Raw genomic sequence first — 22,722 nt, forward strand, 5'->3', positions numbered from 1 at the left:
TTTCCAGGTGTTTACCCTAACAACTCTAAATAATATACATCTTATTAGATAGAATATTGGCTAGCACTAATCTGAAAGGGAAATAATTATCTTAGAGAAAGAAAAGGTATCAGAGCTTTTCAGTAAAAGCAAAAAATGTTGAGACTTCCAGCAATATGGTGGACAAATACTCTGCAGGGCCCTACCATACTCTGCTTTTCTATATTGTAACACCAACTCACTTAGACTATAATTAGCTGCTTACATGTTTGCTTATGAACTTGGGCATGTTCTTTGATCTCTCTATGCCTCAGTTGCATCATCTGTAAAATGGAGATAACAATAATAGTAATAACAGTAACTGTTTTAGAATTAAATATGTTAATATGTCCAAAGCATTCAGAATAAATACTGCCTGGTATATAATAATACAAATTGCTATTATCATCATATGAACTCCTAGAACAGTGTTATTGGGAAACAACATGTTACTCATTAGCCAATAAATGTATGTTCATAAAACATCTTCATAATATATACTTCATGCTAACTATCAACAAATACTAAAATACTCTTGTTTGAAAACATTTGAACATAAAAAGTAATTTTTTGATGAAACACAAGGGAAAAAAGAGTAGTAAGTCTTCCTTCACTAAGCAAAGTTTTTATCTAGCCAAGTTGTTTCAAGATTAGAACATAAGTGCTAATTATTAATAGAATAGTTCATTATGTTACATTATTCTACATTAATGAATTCTCCTAATAACATCTTGTCATCTTCTACTTGATTGAAACTGTTACAGTCTTGCCAATGCACCACAATGTAGCAGTCTCTCCTTGTGAGATATCACTCAGAGTTTTTTGTCTCATAACCAAGAGAATTAAGTAGTGTGGACACAAAAAGGGTGAGGTTGTAGCAAAAGTTTAATAAGCAAAAAAAGAAAGCTCTCTGCCATGAAGATGGGGCCTGGAAGAGGGTTGTCATTTTTACAGTTGAATGCAAAGGCTTTTTATAAGTAACCAAAAGAGGGCTGAGTGTCTTATTTGCATAAGGCATGAATTTCTGGTACCTCCACTCCATTCTCCTAGTGTGTATGTGGGTCCTTAGCTTGAGTTACTACATATTGCATTGTGCCCCTTATTGCACATGTGTCAAAAGAGAGAATTTTCCATTGTTGGCATGTCTGGGCAAGTCACCTGTGTACCCTTTCTTATCTGTGCAGCTGTGGGCATGTCTTAGGCAAGCCCCTGCTGTGCAAGTTCCCTTATCTGTGCCCATGGCTTGATTTTTCAGACTGTTCTTCTATTTGAAATAATTTAAGCAAGGACCCACCCTAACTGCCTGCCTCACCAGATTCTTCCTTTCTCCTCTCTTAAAACAATAACATTTTACCCTTAAATTAGTTCAGTTTTCTTCTATAGTCTTAAATATTATACATGCAAAACATTATATGGGTATCTACCCTTTTATTATAAACACATCAATAAAACAGGTAGCAATGCTCCTTTTATTTTACACTTATTTTAAATAATAAACTGCACTTTAGTGAACAAAAGTCAGTGGATTTTCTCTATCTAAAGGCAGGAAAAGTACTGAATACAGTTCCACATTTTAGAATATGTGGGAACCCCCACAATCAGTTAAATGGCAGGTTCAGTTGATCAGATAACCTAGAGTTAAAGACCTATTTTATCAGGTGAGACTTAATTTACTCACAAGTTTCAAGCTAGAGTTCCAAAAAAATTTATCACTTAAATTATATGATTATTCATCTATTTTACTTTTCAACCCAATTTTAAGTAATTTCAATTAATACTGTTCTCTTAAAATGTAAAAATGCACCATTACTCCCTTAAATATTTTTTCTTAAGATGTAGAGAATTTACCAAAGTTTAAAAAATATTAAACCTGATGTGTTAAAGATTTAGACAGTTTTGAATAAGCTACCAATGTAGCTCTTTGTAGAAATTAAGAGTCTAATGATGAAATGAAGCTAGTGCATAACAAGCAATAAAAATCTTGCAGTTCCTTTTGATTCTATTTTTTAAGTCATCTAACATTGGCCTATGCAGTAAAAGTTATATATTTATACTCTTTTTTTATTCTGATATCTCCGATTTGTGCTCCAGAGCCAGTTCTGAAGCACAGGTCATACACTACTTAACAGACAAAAGGACTAAGTCTACCCAAAGTCCCAAAGTTCTGAGGCCTAAAGCTCTAAGTTGTTCTACAAAGAGTTTAGGAACACATAAATCTTATGTTATCAAAAAAAAAAAAAAAATCTTTTTCCGTTTTCCCTTTTATATTACACTAAGCAACTAAGAAAATATAAACTTTTTCCTTTCAGAAATAGACCATATAGAGGTATTTCTCTTTTTTTATTTTGGTGATAACTCAGATTTGCATTCCAATGCTAGTTCTAAAAAACAGGCCATACACTAATTAACAGAATAAAGGACTAAGTCCAACCAAAGTTCTAAAGTTCAAAGTTCTTCTGCAAAGAGCTTAGCAGCATATAAACTTATGTTACTGCCCACCCACACAAATCACTTTTTCTCTTTTATGTTCTACAGTAAGTAACTAAGAAAATATAAACTTCCTCTGGGAAATAAAGATATTTCCCAGGATTCTCAGGAACCCATAAAAATAAGCTCATTCTATCTTTGAAACAAGAGAGAGTAAAATTTCAGTTATCAGAAGGGTCCACTATCTGAAGTGAGGAGGAAAAAAAAGTTAAATAACATGTATTTTCTAAGAAAAATGAACACAAAGTCACTAACCTAAGAGAATGATCTCCAGGTCCAAAGGGCCAAGAAGGTATATGCGTAGTGAAAGGCAAACCCTTCACAAACAGTGAAAAGCAAGCAATTTTCTGTTGGCTACAATCCTACTGAAACTGAATCCCCCATATATAAATTATGGGATATAGAATCAGGAACACAAAACACAAAAGCACTTTTCCTACCAGTGTAGATTAATTTCTTTGAGATTGAGAGTTTCATTTTTAAGAGATGTTCACAGTCTTGATGACAGTACATCTAAAGTTTTTCAGTGGAAATATGTGGTAATAAGTAGAATTCTACCATTGAAATATTTAATTTATAAAACAGAAAATCATAAACCCAATTGGCATTCTAACTGCAACTACTTATCCTTGGCTATACAGTGTTTCTAAAATCTATGCCAGGCAAATTAAATAGACTTACTATGGAATGTAACAAAATCAAACAATCTGGAACTGTAATTATTATGATATTGTTCATGAGAATGGAGGATGCTGTGTTTTACATTATTACATTAAAAATAAAATGATCATGAAAACATGAGCCAAGCAAAAAATATCTAACTTTTCATAAGAAGAATTTTTCTGAGAATTATAACCTGGACTGAGAAATAGAAATAAAGATATGGCTTTTTAACCTATTTAATGATTGCTACAAGGTCTTTTCCATGTAAATAAAACAGTTATCAAAGTAGCCATAATACAGTTTAGGAAAGTAGCAAACCAAATGACAGGCCATACGTCAATAATGGTTTAGCCACATGATGCAAGGACATAATAAGCACAATTCTTGTGCTTCTCCAGTTTAAGTCCAATCAATATAATATCTAGGGTTCATCTCATAAAGACCTTTGATCTTAGGTAATGGAAATATATGCATGCAAGTAATGATGACCATCAAAAATCATGCAACTAATTTTATCCCTAAAATCCTTCAATGAGATTGACACAGTTTGTCCAAATTATGTTTACTGCTGTACCAATAATAAGAGGAAGAAAAAATATACTAGCTATGACATAATTCTGTTCTTTCATCCCCCATAACTCATGTTAAGTTACGGTGTACCACAAGGCAATAGCAGATTCACTAGGCCCTAAAGCAAAGCTCTTCTCTTTTGATAGGAACCCATGAAAGCCAGGACTTCTGCCACTCTAACATTTCTTCTTATAAACTCACTGCCCCATTTGATTCAGAATCCCAAGTTCTACATGAATCAGAAAACTGTGTAGACATCTTGTTAGTGAACTATAATTGAAGCAACATATTTTATAACTACCCTCTTGAATCCTTCCAACCTCTACCACTGCCCGTGGCACCTCCACATTATATATTGACTTCCATACAAAAGTAGCAAATTCTATAAAATTGTCCAAGTAAAGAATAGAGATAATTAATAGCATTAGGTATACTCAGAGTGTAAAGCCCCAAAATAAACACTATAAACATGTTTCAAAGTAAGATGTACTTGGTACTAGTGACTCATGGGAATTGTAACTTGGCACAAACTGCATTGGTTAAGAGTAGCAAAGATACAGGAAGTAAGAGGGAAGTGGCTGAGAGAAAGCACCTCAGTAGGCTAAAGAAAATCTTCCACTGTAGACATAGAAAAGAGCAAACCCAGGGCTGTGGATGCTTAAAACAATGGTGTAGAACACAAATTTTACAAACTTTCCCAGAAAACAGAGAAAACAAATGACAAAGAAAGGAAATTATGAGAAAAAATATAGCACATATTGAGAACAGAAAATAAGCAGCCAAAAAAAGATCACAGTTTTCCTGACAGACTAAATCAAAGACAACTGAAGAAATAACAAAAGATATAACATAGAAAACCTTCCTTCAGCAGCAAAACAAATGGTTTAAACAGATTACATTCACTATATTTCCAATAATATCATGGAAAATATAATCATACAGATATGTGGTGGCAAGTGTCACATTTACAGGAAAAATGAAAACCACTCTACAAGCAATCAAACATAAATAACTGATTATCTACAACAAAACAAAATCAGATTGTCCATGGATTTCTCCTCACCAACAATAAAAACTAACTGACAAAGAAATAGATTCTAATATGGAACTAAAAGAGAGCCCACATAGCCAAGTCAATTCTAAGCAAAAAGAACAAAGTGGGAGGCATCACATTACCAGACTTCAAACTATACTACAAGGCTACAGTAATCAAAACAGCATGGTACTGGTACCAAAATAGAGATATAGACCAATGGAACAGAACAGAGGCCTCAGAGGCAACACCACATATCTACAACCATCTGATCTTTGACAAACCTGACAAAAACAAGCAAAGGGGAAAGGATTCCCTGTTTAATAAATGGTGTTGGAAAACTGGCTAGCCATGTGCAGAAAGCAGAAACTGGACCCCTTCCTGATACCTTACACTAAAATTAACTCCAGATGGATTAAAGACTTAAACATAAGACCTAACACCATAAAAACCCTAGAAGAAAATCTAGGCAAAACCATTCAGGACATAGGCGTAGGCAAGGACTTCATGACCAAAGCACCAAAAGCATTGGCAACAAAAACCAAAATAGACAAATGGGACCTAATCAAACTCCACAGCTTCTGCACAGCAAAAGAAACAGTCATTAGAGTGAATCGGCAACCAACAGAATGGGAAAAAATTTTTGCAGTTTACGCATCTGACAAAGGGCTGATATCCAGAATTTACAAAGAACTAAAACACATTTACAAGAAAAAAACAAACAAGCCCATTCAAAAGTGGGCAAAGGATATGAACAGATACTTTACAAAAGAAGACATACATGAGGCCAACAAGCATATGAAAAAATGCTCATCATCACTGGTCATCAGAGAAATGCAAATCACAACTACATTGAGATACCATCTCACACCAGTTAGAATGGTAATCATTAAAAAAATCTGGAGACAACAGATGCTGGAGAAGATGTTGGTGGGAGTGTAAATTAGTTCAACCATTGTGGAAGACAGTGTGGCGATTCCTCAAGGACCTAGAAATAGAAATTCCATTTGACTCAGCAATCCCGTTACTGGGAATATATCCAAAGGATTATAAATCGTTCTACTATAAGGACACGTGCACACGAATGTTCATTGCAGCACTGTTTACAATGGCAAAGACCTGGAAACAACCCAAATGCCCATCGATGATAGACTGGACAGGGAAAATGGGGTACATATACACCATGAAATATTATGCAGCCATAAAAAACGATGAGTTCGTGTCCTTTGTAGGGACATGGATGAACCTGGAAACCATCATTCTCAGCAAACTAACACAAGAGCAGAAAATCAAACACCGCATGTTCTCACTCATAGGTGGGTGTTGAACAAGGAGAACACATGGACACAGAGAGGGGAGCACTACACACTGGGGTCTGTTGGGGGAAATAGGGGAGGGACAGCGGGGGGAGGGGAGTTGGGGAGAGATAGCATGGGGAGAAGTGCTAGATGTGGGTGATGGGGAGGAAGGCAGCAGATCACACTGCCACATGTGTGCCTATGCAACAATCTTGCATGTTCTTCACATGTACCCCAAAACCTAAAATGCAATTTTAAAAAAATAAAAAAAAAGAAAAGAAATACCAGAACAGAAGCAAAAGATGTGGTCTTCTACCTGTGCTTTTATCAGCATCCTAACCAATGAAGACAGAAAGACAAGCGGCAGCCACTGATTCTTAGCACCAAGAACCTGTGATGGAGGCCTTTGGGGGCTTCCGTGAGACTCACTAGCCTCTTGAACCCTAAAAAACAAGGAAAATGGACGCCCAGAGCCAAAGAGAAAATAAACAGAGTGAGAAGGTGAAAAGATTCGGGTGATCTGAGCTAATGATCACTCTCCGTCAAAACTCCTCATACAATCCTGCAGCAAACTGTTGTCACCATTTAAAAAATTAATAACTGCAAAATAAGAAGGGATGTATGTGTGAAAATTGCAAAAAAAAGGAAAGGGGTAGATATGAGGGAGATGAGAACATAAACAAGACAGAAAATATACATAGCAAGAACTTCCTAAAGAAACAAAAGAAGAATTCAGACAAATAGTTATGCCTGTATCAATGAAATAAATCATTTTTTCATTGTTTTGAAAACTCAAACAAAAGATACACGGGATGAAGGCCACACTAGAAGCAATAACTAGAATATAAATTTTTTTAATTAGAACAAGTAAACTAAAAACCAACTCAAGAACATGACAATGAGATGTGAAAAAAAATCACAAAAATAAAAATCGAACAAATATAAAAATAATTGATGTGGAGTAATGTTTTAATTCTTAAGGATTGAGAAATAGGTCAGATAAGCATTCACACAGAAAAAGTAATTCATCCAACAAGACATCACTTTTTTAAAAAATTAAGCTACCTTCAGACTTCTGTACAGCAATTTTCAAAACCAAATGAATGTCCAAAATTCAAAGGGAAGCTAAAGTTATCTTCAAGTATAAAAGCAATATACAATTCTTAAACTAAGAACACTTATAAGGCTTTCCAGAAAACCACAGGATGATTACAACTAACCAATAAATGAATCAAGATAATTCAGAAATAGTAAAAGAACTAGTGGTAACCTTTGACTCCATTTAGATATATCAATAGGATGAAAGCACTATAGAAATTGTGATTATTAAAAATGCACATAAATGTTTTAAATTTTGACAAAATGAATAATAATATACCAATAATGCCAGAATTTGGCAAGAAGAGAGGAAGAACACATAAGTATGCTATTTTCCTAATGTTTCACAACAGAAAGTCAATTGACATTACCAAAACCTGAAATGCAGCTTTAAAAGACTAACAATATCAAGCAAAAAGACATTTCTACTATTCTTGTTTAGAGAAGTCTTTTAAAAGCTAAAATATGATGTTGTGAATAAACATGTATTAAAAAATTCATATATTCCTTCCACTTCACCTATTTCCTTTTTCCATAAAATATAATGAAATAAATTTATATTGAAACTTCATGGCCAAATGTGGTGGTTCACAACTGTAATCCCAGCACTTTGGGAGGCTGAGGCAGGTGGATCACAGGGTCAGGAGTTCAACACCAGCCTGGCCAAAATGGTGAAACCCCATCTCTACTAAAAATACAGAAAAATTAGCTGGGTGTCATGGTGCATGCCTGTAATCCCAGCTACTTGGGAGGCTGAGGCAGAGAACTGCTTGAACCCAGGAGGCAGAGGATGCAGTGAGCTGAGATTGTACCACTGCATTCTAGCCTGGGAAACAGGGTGAGATTCTGTCTCAAAAAAAAAAAAAAAAAAAAAAAATTCATATGGTCCTGATTTGTAAATTGTATTCTATGCCTAAATTTACACGTGTACAGAAAAATATCAGGCTTGATATTGAAAAGTGCTAACAAATGTTAATTCTATTTGATTAGACTGAGGTAACTTTAGTAAAAAGCTATTTTATTTTTCTTTGTACTTTTAAATAATACTCGAGTTTTTAAAACTACAGTTCTACACTTTTTACAAAAATCACAAAGGTTATTATTTTCTCTAAAAGCTATTTTAAAAACAAATAAGGGGCCAGGCGTGGTAGCTCATGCCTGTAATTCCAGCACTTTGGGAGGCCAAGGCAAAAGGATCTCTTTAGGCTAGAAGCTCAAGATCAATCTGGGCAACACAGGGAGATCCCATCTCTATGAAAGCTTTTTTTTAATCTGCCAGATGTGATGGCACACACCTATAGTCCCAGTTACTTGTGGGGCTGAGGTGGGAGGATCACTTGAGCCCAGGAGATCAAGGCAGCAGTGAACCACACCACTGCACTCTATCCTGGTCAACAAAGCCTGACCCTGTCTCAAAAACAATAATAATAATTTTAAAATTAAAAAAAATAAGGAAGCATTTCTGGGAAAACTGAATGAATCTACTGAGAGATAAAGCATTGGCCAGGCACAGTAGCTCACACCTGTAATCTCAGCACTTTGAGAGGTCAAGGCAAGAGAATGGCTTGAGGCTAGGAGTTCCAAGACCAGCCTGGACAACACAGCAAGATCCTGTCTATACAAAAAGAAATTTTAATTAACTGGGTGTGATGACACCTGCCTACAGTCTCAGCTACTTGGGAGGCTGATGTGAGAGGACTGCTTGAGCCGAGGAGTTCAAGGCTGCAATAAACTATAATCACACCACTGCATTCCAGCCTGGGAGACAGAGTGAGACCCTGTCTCAAAAAAAAAAAAAAAAAGGCATACACCACAGCATACCAATAACTAATATCAAAGTGAACTCAAAGCAAACAAATGAAAAAATAAGCAAACAAAAAAATATTAAGTGGAAACCCAAAAAAGGTCATTTACATGTACCAAAAAAATAAAATAGCTATCAGAAATATAAGCTAACATAGAATAAGGATATCTAAGCCAAAAATGCTTATTCAACAGAAAACTGATAGAAAAATACAGTAATAAAAGACAAATATTCTACTCTTGAATTATAACAAATAGAGGAAAATATCAATAAAAATGCAGAGGTGCTAAACATCAGAATTTATACCTCATGCAAATTCCAGGAATACTTACAAGTTTTCTGTGGAATGTAAGAATTTACAAAGAAAATCCTTAAAATACAGAATAGCAAAAGTATACAGGCTCACATTCTCTTTCTATAATACAAAAGAAAACAAAAAAGACAAATTAACAGCAAAACTTAAATCAAAAAGAAAAAGTCACTTTGGAAGTAAAAATATTTTGCTAATAAATTTGGTTTCAAGAAAAAATCCTTGTTCCCTCTACGAATCTGTGCTTTCATATTTTAAAAAGGTTTTTCAACTAAAAAAACTTATAAGGTCTTTAGAGCCACACCTCTTCCCCTGACACATACAAACCACATTGACTTTTAAGTATTCAGGAAGCATATACCATATGTTCATCTTTCTTATCGATTATTCAGTGTGAAATGCAAAAGTAAATGGAATGTATTATCTAGTTGGAGAGTTAGGAAATCAAATAGCCGTCACCAACATAATTATAAATGTGATAGAAATTCAGAGAAGAAAGAGACCATGATAAGCAGGAAAGGCTTATTTATGTGATTTGAGCTACATCTTGAAAATAGAAGAAATATGAAAATCCAGAAAAGATATGGGGAAAACATTTTGGTCATCAATATTGTATCAATGAAAGCTAAAGAATAAAATGTTATTGAGCGCACATGTACATAAACATGAGAACAGACACTGTGGGCTACCAGAGTAAGGACAGAGGGAGTAGGTGTGGGTGGAACACCTACCTATTGGGTTCCATGCTGACTACCTAGGTGGCAGAATCTGTACCCCAAACCTCAGCATCACACAATATAACCACGTAACAAACTTGCATTTGTACCACTGTATCTAAAATAAATGTTTAAAAAAATTTAAATAAGCTAGCAAATTTTTTAAAAAGAAAAAACTATTAAGTAACAAACTTAAAGTAAGTGACTATTGTTGACCTAGGCTAGGAAGAAAGACATTGAAGTACTAGACCAAATTGCTCATACTGAAAAATGAGCTGCAATAAGTACTGCAATAAGATTTTAAAGCTGGTTGTGAGCTGCCAGCTAAAGTTTAGAATGGTTCTCATCTCTGTGAAGTTTCATTCAAACAGACTTCCACTTGTAGATATATTTGATATCTCCAGAGTAACATTACTGATAAATAATGACATTTACTTGCCACTTGAGAACCTGAGCACAGCAGAAGTAAGATGCTGGGCCAGGCGTCCATACCTACTTCATGCAATGACAGGTAAACAGTAACAGCTAAGAATTTAAAGATTATCACAGTCAGACTCTTCTGATTCTGTAATCTGTGTATTGATTGCACCTTCCCATAATCTGACCTACAAAAATTAAAAATAATTAAATAAAAAACAGTTTAACCAAGAAAGATTTAATCTGAAAAGGAAGAAAAAAAACACAGACAGACTTGGAACTGGTATGTAATAAACAAGGTAGAGAGGACTAAAGCTGCCAAGTAGGTGGGAGTGGAAGGAAAAAAGGCATCTTAGACTCTGAGCAAAATGCTGTTATTAAATGTAATTGCATCAACTTGATCCAAATCCAACATTTCTTATTCCCTGAAAAAAGACACATTCAAAAAGCAACAATTTCCTTCATAAATAAACACATTCAGCCAAGGAAGCTTCTACCAAAAAGGTTTAACCCTAAAGGTAATAAAAAGCAAGAGAAAATTTATTTCAGTACTCTCAATTTCAAATAACTTCTTTATATAAATACATGGGCTGAGCACTATGGCTAACATCTGTAATCCTAGAACTTTGGGAGGCCAATGTTGGAAGACTGCTTGAGACCATAAGTTCAAGACCAGCCTGGCCAACATGGTGAGACCTCATCTCTATAAAATATGAAAAAATTAGCCAGGTATGGTGGCATGTGCCTATAGTTGTAGCTACTCAGGAGGCTGAGGCAAGAGGCAGAAGTTCAAGGCTGAAGTGAACTACGATCATGCCAATGCATTCCAGCCTAAGCAACAAAGCAAGACCCTATCTCTAAAAATAAACAAACAGATAAACTATAGCTAAGTTAGCAATAACTACCTTTAAAATTCTAACAGAGGATAATATTGATTTGAGTAATAACTCTCTCTCCCACATGGCATGGCTAGACTTGCGTCAATTAAATGCTCTCTTTACTGCAATGTCGTGAATTAATTTTGTTTACACAGTGAGCAGGAAGAACTCGTCAGACAAATTTTGGGGCTTATCCAGGATCCATCCTTGCAAATGTCCGCCCATGGTTCATCAGCCTCCTAACAGTATAACAGATTTAGAGGTAAGCTCTGGCAATTGCTTATTTCTACTGAAGGCCATCTCTGGCACTGTACCTGCTGGTGAAGCACTGTCGACTCATAGGGTATGGATCTAATTGCAGTGAAGAAATAGTCCTGGAACCTGTCTGAAACACCTCTTATTAAAAAATCTGTTTGCCCTCATCACATACAAAGACCTAACCTATCTGCAATGCCACCTCCTGGTATGGGAAACAGCTGTTCACCCGTATTCATCTAGTCTCAGGACTAGGAAACTAAAGAGATATGGGATGGTATATTTAAACTTGCTCTTTCCTGTTTATCTGAATTATTTCTCACAATCTACTCATTATCCTATATTCTGCAGTTCACTTATGTGCTATGCTAAAACTGTAAGTAAGAATATTAGCATCTTTCTCATGTATGCCTTGGAACCCCAACCAGGCACCTGTGAGTACCTGCAGACAGCTGCAAAGCAGTTCCACTGCTCTTACCCTAGGGGCAACCCACACCCCAACTATGACATTAGGAAGAAGTTAGAGCAATCCTCACCCTTTTCCCATCTCGCAACTTACAACTCAGGATTGAGGCATGCTAAAACTCAAAGAGCGAAAGTGAAACAGCCTTTGCAAAAATTATCGAAGTGAGAAAATTATGGCACTGAGGAGACATGACCTAGCTTACACCCCTGTAGCCTCTAACCTTCAAGCTCCCTTGATTATTCCTAGGCTTAGGCCAGGCTAGCTTTGGGAAACATTTAGTTTATAGCTTAAGTAAAAATAGTCCTTCCCTAAAACTCAACTGTCTTTATAAAGCTAATGAGAGACCACCAGGCTAGGAGGATAAAGAAGCCTAAATTTTGCTAAGTTGTAGACATTAATAATTGCCAGCCATTATTCCAGAGGTCACAAGATATGCAACTTCCCCCAGTATTCCTGCAGATATAATCACTATTGCAGAACCTAACAGTGGCCTTGTAAGATACCTTTACAGGTTTTTTGCATGTCTGAAACCAATGATGGTTCCACCTGGACCCACCAACTGTTCCTGTGGTCCCACCCAGAGGAGATTCAGCATGCAAGAGGATAATTTCCCACACCCTATGATTGCACCTTCCAAACAATCACCAGCAAGCACCCATTGCCTAGCCACCCCTAACTCTTCCCTCAAACAACTTTTGAAAAACCCTTAATCTATGAGCCTTCGAGGAGAATGATTTAAGTAATAAGTCCATCTTCAGTGTGGTGTGGCTGGCCTTGCATCAATTAAACTCTTTCTCTACTGAAATACCATCAATTGATTTGGTTTGTGCAACAGGCAGAAAGAACCTGTCAAGGGTTACAGTATCTGGCCCAAATATGTTCAGCTGTCTCCAGAAAAATATTTATTCAATTGTCCTTCATATAAAAAAGGGAACCAATTACCTATGCAGCCATTGGGCACTAGATGTGCTTTGTTGGCAAGATCAAAAATGTGGGGCTCTAAGAATTCTTAAGAAATGAGAAAAAGAGGAGCATTGAAAATCCAAGTGCTGTGATTTCTCATCACATTAAAGTAACAATGAGACCCTCTACTGAAATGATGAGCACACTCACATGGCCTTCTAAAGTGTCAGCACTGGCTTCCTCAGGCCTCTGCAGGATAAACATACTCATCCCTTGGAGATTTGCTATCTTTGTGGCTCACAGACACTAATCCCAGAGTCATAGTCTGTCCCCAGGTGATGACAATGGGAAGAAGGACAACACCACAACTACTGCAACTACATCACAGAATGGATCTTCACAGGTGGGCTGCAGTTGAACATCACCTGCCAAGTCTGCCATGGAGTTTCCACCATGATAGACCCCTTCTGGGACACTGGCTTAGATCTGCTCTTCCGCCATCTTGTGGCCCGTGAAGGCAGTATGGTGAATGGGGAAAGCCACAGGTTGGGAACCACCACACCTTATGGACTGTTTGCAAAGGTGAGAAGCCAGCCCACCAGTGCTCGCGTGGCAAGGAAGTATCTTCCTACAGGAAGGCTGTTGTTGATCAGGACCAAAGCAGGGCTTTTATTTCACATACTATCCAGGATACAGCCTTGAGAAAAGATGTGGCATTAGCCTGAAGTTTGCTGCAGTTGCTCTTGCCAGTTTATGCTGGTTTTTTTAATTTTTTCTTTGTTTATCGGATGACTAAATATTGGTGTTCACTAGCTTTGCATTGTGTAGGGTAACTGTAACACTAGCTACTATTTCAACTTCCCTCATGTAAATGATCTGAGAGCAAAAGAGCAAAACTGGAAGCTCCCTTATCTTTTGTGGTTAATAACCTAAACCACAGTGTAAGCTAAGAGCTGAGTGCTCTCCCCATAGTCCATGGCCTTTTTTACATGTGATTAAAATATAGTTGTGGTGTTCTGTACTTATAATCATGTTTGAAATTGTCCATTTACTGCTTCAGTCTAGATAAGTAATAAGATTTAAGATGTGACTATTATAAAATGTATTTAAATAGCTGTAGCATACAGTTTACAATTGTAGAGAGAGCAGAAAGCCTTCCTAAACTTTATGTTAATTGAGTCTAGTGTTTTAAAGTCTTTCTTTTGAGTGCATTAATTAAAGGTTATTGCAGAAGAAAAAAAACCCTAGTAGAAATTACAATGAAAACACAGTCTAACGCTATCTTTTGTGTTAAATTATGTTTAAGAATAAGAAAAATCTACAGTTGAACAATTAGAATTTATTGTTATATATTGATTGTGCAAAATACTAATGGCAATATTTGGATTTAATTGTTTATAACTATCATCTTGCAAAACCTATGAGAAATAGGAAGATTCGTGCACAAGTACCTCAAATAAGATGATAGGCTACTTTTGAACATAAGCATCACTATGTACACTATATGAAAATTTGGTTTTTTGCTCATAATATTTCAGTTATTATTGACCCTTAACTTGTAAGTTACATCTAGACCAAAAACTATACATTAACAATAAATATCTGCTGAGAAGCCATATCTTTGCACTTCCCTGAGTATGGGTGACTCTTGAAATGCGTACATCCCTTGTACATAATGTACATGTAAAAATATATATATTTCAACTAAATGTTCTCATAAAATCTTTCTACCCATCATTCTCCTGTGCTCAAAATGTACACCAAAACCCCAATAATGTTTAAGTATTTAAAGATATTGGCTCCTGAAGGGCATGAAGATTTTAGGTCAAAATGAGCCTCATCACCACCAGTGTGGATCCGTCTTTTAGCAACTGAATTGTCACTTAGGGGGCCAAAGATAACAGCTCTTGGATGGATATATAGACTCCTTCAAGAATTACTCTTCCATAAAAGATAAATTTGATGTTGACCTGCTGGCAACATGTTTTTCCTGTTCTAAATCCTTATAAGTAAATCTGATACAAAATGTCTGGTGGGTATGAATATTCTGTGAAACTTAAAAAGACCATGTGATGGACATTGCAAAACTCGATCTCAAAATTTTAAAATTATTTTCCAGATACAAAATAACTATAACTGTGTTAAGGGCACAGCAATTAAATTATATGATTTTTTCTCATAAATAAGAAAGCAACATCTTTTTAAAATATTCAATGTTTTCAAAATACTGTTTCCATCTTCCAAAGTTCAGGCTTTAGATTAAACATTGATGCAAATATGAATACCCTTCACTGATCTTCAACAATAATATTATACTCAACCCCTTAATAGGAGAGGACAACCCCATCCTGATCAGATACTATAGGTGTCACTGAAGAATTCTAAATATGCCTTTAAATGTTCAATAAAATATTCTAAATAAGTAGAACTGAATACATCTGAGAATCTATGAAGCTTTATATGTTTGCTGATATTTTCAATTCCTAAACATAATCTGAGATGATAAAAAGTTCGTCAGCATCTCAATTTTTATATTGATGACCCAGAAAAATTACTCACTTAGATGGTTCATTTCTGTCATTTTTGATAAATTTGGAAATTTAATGTTAAAGTATGAATTGTTTTTCATTTTAAATGTAAAGTAGCCCCCACTTAAAATCTAAACTGTGTAAACACATGATCATTAGCAATTCTGCATCACTTGACATAACAAGGTCTGAAACAAGGTGAGACCCTTATTATGATGAACAGTATAATATTGTCACAGTCTATCAATAAATGATCTGTAAATGGGACCCATCGAATGTTAAAAGAAATCTTTTTGAAGAATAACCTATCAAGTAAATCATTTTCTTGATATCATCATCAGCTTTCACCTTTAATTTACTAAGGATATCTCGCTAGAAATATTAAATGAAAATGATTAATATCACTAATTATCCTTTCTTTCCAATAAAAGTTATATTTTAAGTTACTTATTATTGACATTCACACTACAATGTCACTTGCAATTATTTAATAAAATCACTTGCCGCTATTTCATAGAACTTCTGGAAAATTTCTTGACTAACATCCTCTTTAAAAACAATGTTAAATTAAATCACTTACTGCAAACAGCCCACTCTTACTGCTACAGGAATGTGGGGAAGTTGGGTGGCCCACTTCAGTGTCACATCTTGAAAAATATGCAACATGTTATTATGGTTTCCAATCAAAGTATTTATTGTCCCTTCAGAGACTGTAGGTTGAAAATACAGAAAAGAGACACTAAGAAAACAGTCATTTGGAACAGCATGTCTCTGTTAGGAAATTTATAACACAAACTAATTCTAACATCTTGATTTTAATACATAAAGATTTTAAGTAATAAGACTTTTTTTGTAACTTTAATCTACCAGTATAAAAAAGAAAGGAATCATTTTACAGTCTTGGATGCTATAACTAGATAATCGCCAACACTTTTGCATTTCATCTAGAAAGCATGAATTTCATTAATATGTAACACATTGAAGCTAATGATTTACTAGGCATTCACTACAGATAATTCATTCTATTAGACATTACAATTGTGCTTAAAAAAGAGTCTGATGTTCTCTTTAATGCATCTTGAACAGCCACATTATTAATGTATGCCAGAGGCCAATTTTACAAGTCATTTTGTACAAAGTAAAATGACTGGCAAAACCAAATGTGTGCTTTATATCAAACTTCTATTCAAACTCTGAAAGTTAAAATTTCCATTACATACTCAGTATTAAACTATTTTCATATATGTTTAAAATATGTGTATGAGTGTAGCTTTTTCTGGTGTATATCACATAACCTTTTCATATGGAAGAGATGAAAGAAAATCTTTCTACACACCTGAGCAATATGGCAGAAAACAACTTGGGCTCCAATCAAGCTTCTTCATGAATCGAATTTGTCCATTATCCTTAAGACAAAAAAAGTTTCTCTCACCAAGAACAAAAACAGAAGATGCTGACTGATTGAAAGAGACAATACATATATCAAGGGCTTGCTCTCCAATATTTAGAGTCCAATCCACCTACAAAGCAAAACTCAAGATCAATTTAGTTGCTAAACTGAGAACATATCAGCTTTATTTTCATATCAACATAAATTAATAAAGTGCTTTACAACAAAGCAGAAATATAAAGAAGATGGGCTAATCTCTTTTGTTTCTTTATGCTTTTTTTTCTCACTATGATCATTTTTCTGATATTTTACAAGATGCTAATCAGTTTTGTTCCATGTCTCACCAGATGATATTAGCTATTCTGCAGTTGAAAACACTAAAACACGTATCTGCTTCCCTAAAAATCTTCCATGAAAATATTGTGCTTAATTTGCAAATCAAATTTAATAATCAGTAGAAACTATAATCATTATTATTATACATGTGCTTTTATATGACAACTAAAAATATATCAATATGCATATACAGAGTAGTCACGAAGCCACTGAACAGTAGAGCAGAATATACATAAGAGCTGCTCCAGAGTATCTTCATATTGCTGGAATACAGTTAATGTTCAATAAATGCTTCTTAAAGTAATGAAAGAATGAATGTAAAATGATGTATAAAATGAGACCTTCTCAGGATTCATCTCCCACACAATTAATATTTCCAAGTCAGCCAGGAAAATGCAAAAGAGAAAAAATATACCATTTTGAAAAAGATTGGCAGACAGGTATATATTTTTTAAGTTTTTCTTTTTTTTAAAAGTATAGAACACTTCATGAATTTGCATGTTATCCTTGCACAGGGGCCATACTAATCTTCTCTGTATCGTTCCAATTTTAGTATACATCCTGCCGAAGCGAGCACATTTTTTTCAGTTTTTCTAACTTTTATTTTAGGTTCAGAGATACATAGGAAGGTTTGTTATATAGGCAAATTCATTTCACAGAGGTTTGGTATACAGATTATTTTATCACCCAGGTACTAAGCATAGTGTGCAACAGTTATTTTTTCTGATCCTCTCCCTCCTCCCACCTTTCACCTTCAAGTAGGCCTCAGTGTCCGTCACTCCCTTCTTTATGTCCTTATGTTCTCATTATTTAGATTCCATTTGTAAGTGAGAACATGTGATATTTGGTTTTCTGTTCCTGCATTAGTTTGCTAAAGATAATAGCCTCCAGCTCCAACCATGTTCCTGCAAATGACATCTCATTCTTTTTTATGGCTGCATAGTATTCTATGGTGTATATGTACCACATTTCCTTTATCCACTCTGCTGTTGATGGGTATTTTGATTTTTTTTAACTTGCTGAGGATTGTTTTATGTCCAATTGTGTGGTTGATTTTAGAGTATGTGCCATGTGGTGATGAGAAGAATAAATATTCTGTTGTTTCGGGATGGAGAGTTTTATAGATGTCTATTAGGTCCATTTAGTCAAGTATTAAATTTAGACCTTGAATATCTTTGTGAATTTTCTGCCACAATGATCTGTCTCATACTGTCAGTAGGGTGTTGAAATCTCCCACTATTATTGTGTGGCAGTCTAAATCTCTTAGTAGGTCTCTAAGAAATTGCTTTATGAATCTGGGTGCTTCTATGTTGGGTGCATATATATTTAGGATAGTTAGATCTTTGTGAAATTGAACCCTTTGCTATTATGTAATGCCCCTGTCTTTTTTTGTCTTTGTTGGTTTGAAGTCCATTTTGCCAGAAATTAGGCTTGAAACTCCTGCTTTTCTCTATTTGCTTAATAGAGTTTTCTCTATCTCTTTATTTCAGCTTACAGGTGCAAATAAAGCATGTGAGATGAATCTCTTGAAGACAGCATACCATTGTGTCTTGCTTTTTGATCCAGCTTGCCACTCTGTGTCTTTTAATTGGGACATTTAGCCTGTTTACATTCAAGATTAGTATTGAGGCTGGGCGCGGTGGCTCACGCCTGTAATCCCAGCACTTTGGGAGGCCGAGGCGGGTGGATCACGAGGTCAAGAGATCGAGACCATCCTGGTCAACATGGTGAAACCCCATCTCTACTAAAAATACAAAAAATTAGCTGGGCATGGTGGCGCGTGCCTGTAATCCCAGCTACTCAGGAGGCTGAGGCAGGAGAGTTGCCTGAACCCAGGAGGCAGAGGTTGCAGTGAGCCGAGATCGTGCCATTGCACTCCAGCCTGGGTAACAAGAGCGAAACTCCGTCTCAAAAAAAAAAAAAAAAAGATTAGTATTGATATGTGTAGATTTGATCCTGTCATTGTGTTGTTAGCTGGTTATTATGCAGACTTGTTTGTGTGGCTACTTTATACTGTCATTAGTCTGTGTACTTAAGTGTTTTTTGTATTGGTTAGTAACAGTCTTTCTTTTCCATATTTAGTGCTTCTTTCAGGAGCTCTACTAAGGCATGTCTGGTGGTAACAATTTCCCTTCCCATTTGCTTGTCTGAAAAGGTCCTTATTTCTTCTTCACATATGAAGCTTAGTTTGGCTGGATATAACATTCTTGGCTGAAGATTTTTTTTCTTCATGAATATTGAATACAGGCCTCCAATCTCTTCTGGCTTGTAGGGTTTCTGCTGAAAGGTCCACTATTAGCCTGATGGGGCTCCCTGTGGAGGTAACCTGACCTTTCTCTCTAGTTGCCTCTAACATTTTTTCTTTCATTTTGACCTTAGAGGATCTGAAGATTTTGTGTCTTGGGGATGATCATTTTGTGCAGTATCTTGCAGGGGTTCTCTGTATTTCCTGAATTTGAATATCAGCCTCTCTAGTGAGGTTGAAGAATTTTTCATGGAAGATATCCTGAAAGAGGTTTTCCACCTTGCTTGCTTTCTCCCCATCTCTTTCAGGGATGCCAATGAGTTATAGAGTTGGTCTCTTTGCATAATGCCAAAATTCTTGGAGGTTTTGTTCATTTCTTCTTCCCTTTTATTTTTGTCTGACTGTCTTATTTCAGAAAGCCAGTCTTCAAGCTCTTTCCAAAAACAAAGATTAAAAAAAAGAGTCTTTCCACAGCTTGGTCTCTTCTGCCATTAATACTTTTGATTGCATTATGAATTATTATAGTGTGTTTTACAGCTTTATCAAATCCAGTTAAGTTCTTTTCTATACTGGCTATTTTGTCTGTCGGCTCTTGTATCATTTTACTGATTCTTAAATTTCTTGGATTAAATTTTGACATTCTCCTGAATCTCAATGGTCTTTCTTTCCTATCCATATTCTGAATTCTATTTCTGTCATTTTAGCCATCTCAGTCCAGTTAACAACCCTTGCTGTAAAACAAGTGTGATCATTTAGAGGAAGAAAGACACTGTGTGGTCTTTTGAGTTGTCAGAGTTCTTGCACTGGTTCTTTTTCCTCTGTGTATGTGGGTGCTCCTTTACCTGAGGCGTAAATTGAATAGAGTCAGTAGATTTCTTTTCAGGATGTTTTCAGAGGGCTGAAACTTTCTGCAAGGTCTTTATTTGTAGCTAAATTATTGCTTTGGGTTTCATAGTGGGGTATGTTAACAAGTGTATTGGTGAGTGGGTAGGCTCTTGCTCACTCATGTGGCTCCTCTGTATTTTCTTTTTTTTTGAGATGGAGTCTTACTCTGTTGCCCAGGCTGGAATGTGGTGGCACACTCTCGGCTCACCGCAATGGTTGCCATCATGCCCCCTATCAATGCTCTGAAAGTGTGGGCTCTTCTCCCACTTGTGTGCTGGCTGAAGATCACAGCTTGGCACCCCCAGGCTCCACTCTGCCTCTCTGGGGAGATCTCAGGCTTTATGTTCCCTCCCCAGCTTGGAGGTAGCAGAGGAAGGGACTTAGCAGTGGTTGGGGCCAAGGGTCTTGTCTCCTGGGGCTTCACCTGAGAAAGATGCAGAGCTGCAATCAAACCATAATCAGCCCAAAATGGGAGGGCTTCACTAAGGGCCCCAAGCCAGGGTCCCTGACAGGCATATATGATATATGAAAGTAACAGTGAGATGGTTTCACAAAGCAAGATCTACCCAAAGAGGAAATAGGGCTGCTGTCAAAGTTAGGCTATAATCAACACAATGGATCCAAAAAAAGATCATGAAATGTCACATTAAAGACAAGATGAATTTTTGGCCAACAAGACATGATCTTAGGTATTCATCTATTTTAGATATTAAAATATTTGAAGATGGTATAAAATCCAAATGGGGCTGGCCAGAAAGGCAAATATTGCCAGTATACATATAAGAACAATCTGTAGGGCCGGGCGCGGTGGCTCAAGCCTGTAATCCCAGCACTTTGGGAGGCCGAGGCGGGTGGATCATGAGGTCAAGAGATCGAGACCATCCTGGTCAACATGGTGAAACCCCGTCTCTACTACAAATACAAAAATTCAGCTGGACATGGTGGCGCATGCCTGTAATCCTAGCTACTCAGGAGGCTGAGGCAGGAGAATTGCCTGAACCCAGGAGGCGGAGGTTGCGGTGAGCCGAGATCGCGCCATTGCACTCCAGCCTGGGTAACAAGAGCGAAACTCCGTCTCAAAAAAAAAAAAAAAAAGAAGGAAGAACAATCTGTAGGAGGGAAACAGCCTAATGAACATATATAGGTGCATCAGGCTATCTTAAGCTGAGCTAGAATTCAACACTAAGAAATTATTTGATTACTACTTATTTCAAGCATAGCTTACCTACATAAAAAAATTCCACGGGACAAGACATGAATGTCAGTCCCATGACAATTATATTTCTTATTACATTGTAACAGGTCAGCATTCACCTTCGGGTGTCAGTGTCTGTAACTCAGGCTGATGTGTACCTTACTCTGAGAGGTGATTTATTCAAAGTGAACAGACAAATTATGTTTCTGAGGCCACAGTCTGAGATCCAGCCACTAAACATTTCCAATTGCCAGATACTGAATTCCACTCTCTGTGACCTCCACTTAGGGAAATACACTAAAATTCTGAATTAATGAGTATCATAAAACACTGAGATTTGCTAAGAATGACAATAAAAAAAATTATTCCACTTCCAGCCAAGATGGAGTAATGGGAAAGGATTTAGCATCCCACCTAAAACAACCACAAAATGAACAAAATAAATGAAACAATAGTTTGCAAGGCACTGGACACCAGACAACAAAGCACAGCAATCCCTTAAAGACAGAAAACAAATGAGGTGAGTGGCCTTACACCTCCAGCCTTGAAAGGTGTAAGGCTTTCACCAAGGCTGATTGCTCCAGCCTTGAAAAAGTTTCTAGACCATAGCGCAGGGATGAAGAACCTAGGCAGAGCCCAGTAGACTCTGAATCGTGGGAATGGATACTCAGAGTCTAGAGAAACCACAGCAGCAGTTGGAGTTAACAAGACAGCATACCAAATAGCTGCATACAAAAGCTGCATACAGACAGAACTCTGAAGGTCTACAGAGTACCCTCGAATATTCAGCTGAGTACTTATTGGCAAATTCTTGTAAGGAAACTACACAAGGCCAGGGAAAGAACCACCCAAAAAGATAAGAGATAACAGTGCCCAGCATTCACACAGTGTATAAAACACTTCCTCTGCCTACCAGCTAGGCTGGAAAATCTCATAATTCTGGGTAAATTGGGCACAGTACAAGAAGGATCTTACCTGTGGAGTAGGCAATAAGTAGCCCAAAAATGAGGACTGCCCTGGTCCCACTTAACAAGTCCTGAGAACAAAGCCCCCCAAAAATCAAACTGTTTCCAAGTAATTTAACTGTGTCCCAGGGATAACCTCAAGAATAGCATACACATAAAAAATGAAAAATTCATCACCAGCAGGCCCACACTAAAAGAAATGTGAAAGGAATTACTTTAGTTTGAAGGAAAATGACACCAGATGGAAATATGGAGTTATACA

At 36.4% G+C, this 22,722-nt stretch overlaps 1 protein-coding gene and 1 non-coding gene across 9 annotated transcripts in view; both read right to left on the minus strand.

The window, feature by feature from the left end:
- Positions 1 to 22,722, minus strand: part of BBS9 (Bardet-Biedl syndrome 9) — a 456,994-nt gene that overhangs the window by 297,517 nt on the left and 136,755 nt on the right. For all 8 annotated transcript variants that reach the window (XM_032286823.1, XM_032286822.1, XM_032286824.1 and 5 more), the window contains 2 exons: positions 16,781 to 16,964; positions 16,025 to 16,154 (listed from right to left, as the gene is read on the minus strand). In XM_032286823.1, coding sequence (XP_032142714.1) covers positions 16,025 to 16,154; positions 16,781 to 16,964 — 314 coding nt within the window. The remainder of the gene's footprint in view (positions 1 to 16,024; positions 16,155 to 16,780; positions 16,965 to 22,722) is intronic.
- On the minus strand, positions 17,641 to 17,747 carry LOC116557618. Its single transcript, XR_004271604.1, has one exon. It is a non-coding gene; the product is annotated as a U6 spliceosomal RNA (small nuclear RNA).

Source organism: Sapajus apella, unplaced genomic scaffold (assembly GCF_009761245.1).
Source record: "Sapajus apella isolate SASKATOON/1434 unplaced genomic scaffold, GSC_monkey_1.0 scaffold19, whole genome shotgun sequence".
Classification (NCBI taxonomy): Eukaryota; Metazoa; Chordata; class Mammalia; order Primates; family Cebidae; genus Sapajus; species Sapajus apella.